We start from the raw sequence: 9,424 nt of genomic DNA, 5'->3' as shown, positions 1-9,424 counted from the left end.
ATAAAGAGTGCAACTAGAAGCCTTTAGCCTAACCATTCTGACATCTGTAGGCCTAGCCATCTCCCACATTTCCCTTCATATACTGACTCTGCCCAGGGGCCTTTAACAGGTTTTTAGTTAAGTTTGATGTTGAGTTCCATTAACCTCCCTATCACTTTTTTAGCACTGACAGGTGTGAAGGTGGTGGAGGAATCCATATACAACTTGGTTTGCCATGTCACAACTATTCCCCAAGGTGTGCATGGATATGCAACCTGTGCGATCACGTAAGGCCCAGCTCCTTGAACAGCCCTGTACTTGGTTTAATGTCCTGTTGTCACCATCTTAAAATTCTTAATAATTTTGAATATGGAGTCCTGTATTTTCATTTTGCACTAAACCCCACATATTGTATAGCCAGTCCTACTATTCCTGGATACCTTCCCATTTGAGTATCACCTCCCTTTGCTTTGTCTTCTACCCTAAAGCGATAACCCATGCACAGCTATGTTTTCTTAGCAAGTCTCTGAGGTCTGGGGCAGGCAGCAAGTAACTTCGATGGTCCACATGTTACAGCTTGGTCTAAGGCTCTAAATTCAGCCTAGCAATTCCATAGTAGGTATATCAGTTTCCCAGTCCTCCTAAGGGCAAGTTGTGAATCACTTAGGCCATAAATAGACAAAAAAAGTCACAAAATGCCATAGCAAATAAAATAGGCCTTTATCACAGTAAAGAGAAGCCCTTCTTTTATGGAGAGCTCCAATTATCTGTGACAGTGACATTCAAGAAATTTTTTGTCCTCATTTTCCAAGTGACATAACTTTACATCTATCCAGATTGTTTTTTTTTTTTTTTCCAAATAGTTGCGCTACACAGCATGCAGAATCTTAGTTCCCTGACCAGGGATCGAACCTGTGCCCCCTGGCACTGGCAGTGTGGAGTCTTAACCACTGAACCACCAGGGAAGTCCCTCTATCCAGATTCTTTTACCAATGTCTGGTTGGCCAATGATCCAGATATGAGATCTTTTGACTGGTGATTTATAATTTAAAGTCTCAACGCCCATGGAGTTTGGGAGAATATCTATCACTTGTAATTTTAAAGCAGTCACCATGATCAGTTTAAGTTCAGGCTCTGCATCTTAGTACTTGCTACTTCACTCGTATCTTTCCATTTGGAATAGATATGGTAATAACTTACGGGAAATGCCTGTGTGACTGTTAAGGTTTGAATGCTAGTGACATATGTATGATCTACTCATCTGTCTCGCTGGGCTTGATCATCTGTTGTCTAACCAGACTTTAGTACTGCTGACTACTACTGTTGTTGTTGGCACTGTTGTTGGGAGCCAGCACTCTGAACAACCTTATTTCCTTCCCACTCTTGTGAGGGTCCCTTTGGCTTTTAATCTTTGATAACAGCAACCTTCAATTGTTTTAACTTTTCATCTTGGGTCCAGTATTTATTTGGCTGCCACTTATGTTCACATTCTTTCCTCTCATGTTACCCACTTCGTGGTAATCTCTGTCAGTAGACCCTGCAACTCAGCTTCTAATCTGTTAAACAGAGAAGAGTTGCAGATGTTCCTCTCTATTGCTTTCAGGGTACTATTTGTTTCAGACTATGCTTATATTCTGCATAGACTGCAGCAGCTTTTGCTAAAATCTCAATTTTGTATTCTAAAGCATTTGTTTCCTTATGAAGTTGTCTTACTTATTTCTACCAAAAGAAGTTTTTGGTTGTTCTTTTTCATTTAGTTTTCCCTGAATGCACTTCTTAAAATTTAGAGAAGCAGTATTAGATTCTTGGGCAACAGCTTTAAAAGCAACCATTTGTTTTACTGAACTGTTTTTCTTCCCTAAGAGTTCAGTTCACTTGAAAGTATCTGATCATCATAGCAAAACATCTTTTTTCCTAATCTAATCATTCAATGGGTATTTTATTTGTTGAGCACTTACTATGTGCCAGACACTGTTTGAGGCACTTGGGAAATATCACTGAACAAAACACATAAAAATCCCTGCCCTCAAAGAACTTATATTCTGGCACAGGAAGACAGTAAGCACAAAAATTATTAAATTACATAATATATTCACAGATGATAGATGCTAAGGAGAAAATAGAGCAGGGTACAGTCCCCATGGATCAGGAGGGCAGATGGAAATGTCCCTACATCCCCAGCCTTTATACTCAATGTCCCATCTACTCTTCTATCTTGAAAAAAATTATTCTACCCCATTCTGTTACCAATCGATCACTGCACTGTTATTTCTGATTCCTTTCAGAAAGTTTTTCAACAAATAGTCTACACTCTTTCACTTTCTCACCTTCCAGTTACTCTGCAACTCAAAGTCATCTAGTTTCTGCTCCTACCTCTTCCCTGAAACCGCTATTGCCAAAGTCACCAACGACTTCCATGTTATCAAATCCAGTGGAAATGAATCTGAACTTTGATACTCTTGAGTACTTCTTCCTTGAAACATGCCATCCTGCTGAATTTCATTATACTGTTCTCTCCTACCTATCCTCCTACTCTTCAGTTTCCACTGACAGCCACACTACTTCTGACCATCCTATAAATCCCGAGGAAACCAGAATTGAAAGAGACACATGTACTCCAATGTTCACTGCAGCACTATTTACAATAGCTAGGACATGGAGGCAACCTAGATGTCCATTGGCAGATGAACAGATAAGGAAGTTGTAGTACATATACACAATGGAATATTACTCAGCTATAAACAGAACACATTTGAGTCAGTTCTAATGAGGTGGATGAACTTAGAGCCTATTATACAGAATGAAGTCAGTCAGAAAGAGAAAGACAAATACTGTATACATGTGTGCTAAGTCACTTCAGTCGTGTCTGACTCTGCGATCCCATGGACTGTAGCTCACCAAGATCTTCTGTCCATGGAATTCTCCAGACATGAATATTAGAGTAGGTTGCTATTTTCTTCTTCACAAATACTGTGTATTAACACACACACACACACACACATATATATATGAAATTTAGTAAGGTAGTAATGATGATCCTACATGCAGGGCAGCAAAGGAGACACAGATATAAAGAAGAGACTTTTGGACTCAGTGGGAGAAGGCGAGGGTAAGATAATTTGAGAGTATAGCATTGAAACATATACATTACCATATATAAAACAGATGACCAGTGCCAGTTCAATGCATGAAGCAGGGCACCCAAAGCCGGTGCTCTGAGACAAGCCAGAGGGATAGGGTGGGGGGGGGAGTGGGAGAGGGGTTCAGGATGGGAGGACGCAAGTCTACCTATGGCCGATTCATGTTGAGGTATGGCAAAAACTGTCACAATATTGTAAAGTAAGTATCCTCCAATTAAAATAACTAATTTTTAAAAAATGCTTGGGATGCTTGCGGTGTTCCTCTGGATTCTATTCCAGTCCCCTTTTCCCCCCTTATTCCTTCTGTTTAGAATCAATCGTTCATTGTGATTTCAATTATCATCTATGTATTGATGACTCTCAACTTATATATGCAGCCAGACCTTTCTCCTGCGCTCCAGAACCTAGTCATATCTTGGATGGCCCATAGACACACCATGGCTGATTTATGTCTTGTATGGCAAAAACCACCACAATATTGTAAATTAGCCTTCAATTAAAATAAATAAATTTTTTAAAAAGAGCTCATCCAAAATGACCCATCTTCCCCTGCCAAACCTGCCCTTCTCATTGGTCCAGCTCAGCACCACTATCTTTCCAGTTGGCCCATCATTGAGAAACCTGAAATTCATACTCTCCTTTCAGCATGCTAACTCTTGCCGCACATACATTAATCACCAAGTCCTATTGATGCTACACACTTAACAGCTCTCAAATCTACCTCTATCCACAAGTGCCACTACCCCAGCCCAGGACACACTTTCTCATCCACATTAATACAACAGCCTCATAACTGGTTCCCTTGACCCCAATATTGTTCACTCCCAATTATCCACACAATAGTCAGACTGACTTCTAAGGATTAGATCTAACCATACCATTCTTTTGCTTGAAATCCATCATTGTTTCCCTTCTGTCCACAGGATAAAACCCAACCCTTTAATGTGGGTTATAAGTTCTTCTGATTTAATATCTAAGTCAAAGTTGCTGCCACCCTAAACTGTTTGCAGTGCTTCAAATACTCCATGAAATTTGGCCTTCATATCTGAAACATTCCTGCCACTACAGTGACTGCATGGCAAACCCTGTTCAGCCCTCTTATCTTTCATTTTATATCTCTTTCTAAAGTCTGGGCTAGTTCCCCTGCCATCTACTCCCATAGAACTTGGTACTCCTGTTATCACAGCCCTGTCATTACTTCTTTATGTGGCTTCCTCCCCAGCTGGATGGTGAGCTCCACAAAGGAAAGGTTAAGTCTATCTTGCTCATGACTATATCCCAAGTACATACCCTAGCAGGGGCTAAAGCAATGTTTGTTGAATGAATGAGCAACAAGCTCAGGTAAACTTGAGCCCTAGACATTTCAAAGAGGAAAGTAAATCATAAAAATGTATCAATTTCTTAAAAAGTCAATTTTAGGTATGTCACAGGATGTAACTGTTTCTTTAAAAAGTAAAAAAAAAATATATAGTAACAGTGTTCAGCTCTGGGTGGTGGATTGTGGTTGATTTTTCCCTCTTTCTTCTACATAACCTTTTTACCAAGTTCTCTGTAATGAGTGTGTCTTACTTTCAGGGTGGAAAAAATGTTATAAACTATAAACTACAAAGAACACTAATATAAAATACTTTTACCTCTTTTCCTCAAAACAAAGTGTCATATACAGTGAAATTTGATCACTTTTTTTTTCATCACTTTGCTTGAAGGTGAATAACAGCGTGGTATCTCTGCCTTATTTAACACCAACAGAAGTATATATGTTGATAACGTAACCCAAGTTGCAAAAATCCATCACTGTCCAGGACCTGAAATGCAAGCAGTACTTTTCATATGCTTTTTTAAATTCTATAGAAGCTACTTTTAATAAGAATTCAGATTACGGTTTGATGCACACAAACTAAAATACAACTTTATTTTATATTTGAAAATAAGCACAACAAAAGTTTTTATCCTTCTAAAACGTTCCACCAGATTTAGATGACTGGGACAGTCTCCTCTTCTCTGAAAGATACGCATTCTTCTCAATGGGAAAATAATGCTACAGGAGAAAAAGTAAAGCAGAGTTAAAACAACTTCAGAACTAGTATACGTACATCATACTTTGTTATACAAGGAACTGACTGCAACAAAGTTCTCAAACTATATACTGAATGCTACAATTAGTTTATTTTCAGTTTGCCAATATATCATCTTATTACAGTGAGGCATACAGACAAAATATTGATATACTACAACAAATACCATTACAATGACAATTTCTGAATAATGAAGGTAAATCTCATGCCCTGGAGAACTGCCCACAGAAATCAAGTTTTGTTAGTCTACTTATAATTTCATATGTATGTGCATATATATATGCATGTGAATACTGCATTAAAGTTATACATAGTAATATACAGGTATGTGTAATAATATACATGTATTACTATTATCGTATATACTTATGTATTACCTTATATAAATAATATATCAATTACATACACATATATAATACCTTGTATAAGGATTTTATTTTGTTTTTTCTGATATAAGTCACTTTTCTTATTCATATAGTCCAAATCTCTATTTTGCAGTTTAATCAACTGAGCAAAGGTTAAGGGACTTACCCAAGCTCCCGTTGTAAATAACAGGAAAACTAGGACTAAAGCCAGAATCTCCTGACAGTTTAATGGTCTAGTATTCCACTCTTGCCCTTCCCCATAACTGAGGCTAGAAATTAACACCTTACATTTGAGTAATGCACTGCAATTTTCAAAGCATTTTCACATATGTTATATTGCTGCAGCTACACACACACACACACACACACACACACACACACACACACACACACACACACACTATCTCAGCTAATCAAGGACCTGAAAGGTTACTTGCCATTGGAAACACTAGTTAATGGCCTGAGTCTCCTGACTCGCAATCCAGTCCTCTACTCCTTGAAGAACACTCCTTTTCCCACAAATCATTTTATTCTCACTTGGTCCCTCACAATTAATTTGGGATGAGGGAATCCAGGCCAAGGCTCAGGGATCTGTAAGCCTACACAAGTGAAGTGAGGCCCAGGTAGTCCCTGGTGTTTGATTCTGGGATCCCCTCTCTGAACCTTTTCTAATACTATATTCTGTACCTTTGGGGAGCAGGAAGCTGAAACTAGGATTAGCTAGGATCTAGGACTGGAAGAGTTGACTCATTGGAAAAGACTCTGATGCTGGGAGGGATTGGGGGCAGGAGAAGAAGGGGACGACAGAGGATGAGATGGCTGGATGGCATCACTGACTCGATGGACATGAGTCTCAGTGAACTCCGGGAGTTGGTGATGGACAGGGAGGCCTGGTGTGCTGCAATTCATGGGGTCGCAAAGAGTCAGACATGACTGAGCAACTGATCTGATCTGACGACTGGATATGTCATGTAGTCAACACAACATGGAGGACCATGGCCACTATTATACTTAGCAAGGGTGTCTATTATGGAGCTTCAGAATTAGGGCAGGCAGATTCTATTTCTTTGTTTCCCTGAAGGGCTGAACTACATATACCAAATAGTATGGTACCCAAACAACCTAGCACATTTCTTGTCCACCTTCTTTCCATCCAAATGGTAATAATGATATTATTTCAGAAGCTGATATTCCTTTGGTCCAAACATTCGCAGCATAAAAAAATAAGCATCAACTGAACCAAGATGAGGATAACAATCAAGTATCAAATACTTCAACTTTAAATCCTTGTCATTACCTGTAGTCTCCTGGTCCTTTTCATCACCATATCCTTCCTCATCCACTGCTGTTTCCAACATTTCAGTATTCCTCTTTGGTTTCTTTCTGTGTTTCTTCAAACGCTTTAAATTTCTGTTGAATCTTCTTCGTAAAAGACCAGCCCACCTGCTGTAATATTAAAAGTTCAAAGTGAAACTTTATTTCTCAAGAGTGATAAAATAATAAATAACAATGGTGGGTTATAAGGAAAAGGTTATTTGGTAACATAACCCTTTACTGTGAGGAGACATCCCAGGTCCAAGGGCAGAGAAGCCACAGCAAGACAGAAGGAGGGGAAAAATTGGGACCCAGAGACCCCAGAGAGACTGAGACAGAAATGTGCTGAGTGTCTACTGAGGAGGTACGGGTCAGCAGTGGACTGCTGCAGCAACAGGGGCTCTGGGTGCAGTAGACCTGGGTATGGCATAAGCACTCTTGGAAGAAGTCACCATTAACCCAATCATAGAGCCGCCAGAACTTACACAGGACTGGGGAAACAGACTCTTGGAGGGCACAAATAGAACCTTGTATGCACCAGGACCTAGGAGCAAGGAGCAGTGACCCCACAAGAGACTGACCCAGACTTGCCTGTGAGTGTCCAGGACTCTCCGGCAGAGGTGTGGGTGGGTGGTGGCCTGCTGCAGTGGTGGGGGCACTGAGTGTAGCTGTGTCTGAATGGGACCTTTTGAAGGAGGTTGCCATTAACTTCATTACCTCCACCATAGTTTGGCCTCAGGTCAAATAATAGGGAGGGAACATAACACCACTCATCAACAGAAAATTGGATTGAAGATTTACTGAACATGGCCCTGCCCATCTGAACAAGATCCAATTTTCCCCTCAGTCAGTCTCGCCCATCATGAAGCTTCCAGAAGCCTCTTATCCTTCTCCATTAGAGGACAGACAGAATGAAAACCACAATCACAGAAAACTAACAAATCTAAGCACATGGACCACAGCCTTGTCTAACTCAATGAAACTATGAGCATTGCTGTGTAGGGCCACCCAAGACAGACAGGTCATGGTGGAGAGTTCTGACAAAATGCGGTCCACTGGAGAAGGGAAAGGCAAACCACTTCAGTAATGTTGCCTTAAGAACCCCATGAACAGAATGAAAAGGCAAAAAGATAGGACACTGAAAGAGGAACTCCCCAGGTCGGTAGGTGCCTAATATGCTACTGGAGATCAGTGGAGAAGTAATTCCAGAAACAATGAAGAGATAGAGCCAAAGCAAAAACAACACCCAGTTGTGAATATGACTGGTGATAGAAGCAAGGTACGATGCTGTAAAGAGCAATACTGCATAGGAACCTGGAATATTAGGTCCATGGATCAAGGCAAATTGGAACTGGTCAAACAGGAAATGGCAAGAATGAACGTTGACATTTTAGGAATCGGCAAACTAAAATGGACTGGAATGGGAGAATTTGACTCAGATGACCATTATATCTACTACTGGCAAGAGTGAACGTTGACATTTTAGGAATTGGTGAACTAAAATGGACTGGAATGGGGAGAATTTGACTCAGATGACCATTATATCTACTACTGTGTGCAAGAATCCCTTAGGAGAAATGGAGTAGCCATCATAGTCAACAAAAGAGTCCAAAATGCAGTACTCGGATGCAATCTCAAAAATGACAGAATGATCTCTGTTTGTTTCCAAGTCAAACCATTAAGTATCACAGTAATCCAAGTCTATGACCTGACCAGTAATGCTGAAGAAGCTAAACGATTCTATGAAGACCTACAAGACCTTTTAGAATCAACACCCCAAAATGATGTCATTTTCATTATAAGGGACTGGAATGCAAACGTAGGAAGTTAAGAGACACCTGGAGTAACAGGCAAATTTGGCCTTGGAGTACAGAATGAAGCAGGGCTAAGGCTGATAAGAGTTTGGCCAAGAGAACACACTGGTCATAGCAAATACCCTCTTCCAAAAACACAAGAGAAAACTTTACATGTGGACATCACCAGATGGCCAACACCAAAATGAGATTGATTATATTCTTTGTAGACAAAGATGGAGAAGCTCTATACAGTGCAAAAACAAGACTGGGAGCTGACTATGGCTTAGATCGTGAACTCATTATTGCCAAATTCAGACTTAAATTGAAGAAAGTTGGGAAAATCACTAGACCATTCAGCTATGACCTAAATCAATCCCTTACAATTATACAGTGGAAGTGGGAAATAATACTTAAGGGACTAGATCTGACAGACAGAGTGCCTGATGAACTACGGACGGAGGTTTGTGACACTGTATAGGAGACAGGGATCAAGACCATCCACAAGAAAAAAAAATGCAAAAAAGCAAAATGGCTCTTTGAGGAGGCCTTACAAATCACTGTAAAAAGACGAGAAGGGAAAAACAAAGGAGAAAAGGAAATATATACCCATTTGAATGCAGAGTTCCAAAGAAGAGCAAGGAGATATAAGAAAGCCTTCCGCAGCAATCTGTGTAAAGAAATAGAGGAAAACAATAGAATGGGAAAGACTAGAGATCTCTTCAAGAAAATTAGAGATACCAAGGGAACATTTCATG

The 9,424-nt window shown here is 40.0% G+C and overlaps 1 protein-coding gene across 2 annotated transcripts in view; it reads right to left on the bottom strand.

The window, feature by feature from the left end:
- Window positions 1-5,001: 5,001 nt before the first annotated feature.
- Window positions 5,002-9,424, bottom strand: part of FMR1NB (FMR1 neighbor) — a 48,688-nt gene continuing 44,265 nt past the window's right edge. For both annotated transcript variants that reach the window (XM_006080186.4, XM_025276477.3), the window contains 2 exons: window positions 6,857-7,005; window positions 5,002-5,157 (listed from right to left, as the gene is read on the bottom strand). In XM_006080186.4, the coding sequence (XP_006080248.3) occupies window positions 5,141-5,157; window positions 6,857-7,005 (166 nt within the window). In that variant the 3' untranslated portion in view covers window positions 5,002-5,140. The remainder of the gene's footprint in view (window positions 5,158-6,856; window positions 7,006-9,424) is intronic.

The sequence above is a fragment of the Bubalus bubalis genome, chromosome X, assembly GCF_019923935.1.
Source record: "Bubalus bubalis isolate 160015118507 breed Murrah chromosome X, NDDB_SH_1, whole genome shotgun sequence".
Classification (NCBI taxonomy): domain Eukaryota; kingdom Metazoa; phylum Chordata; class Mammalia; order Artiodactyla; family Bovidae; genus Bubalus; species Bubalus bubalis.
This window is presented reverse-complemented; position numbering and strand designations above follow the sequence as displayed.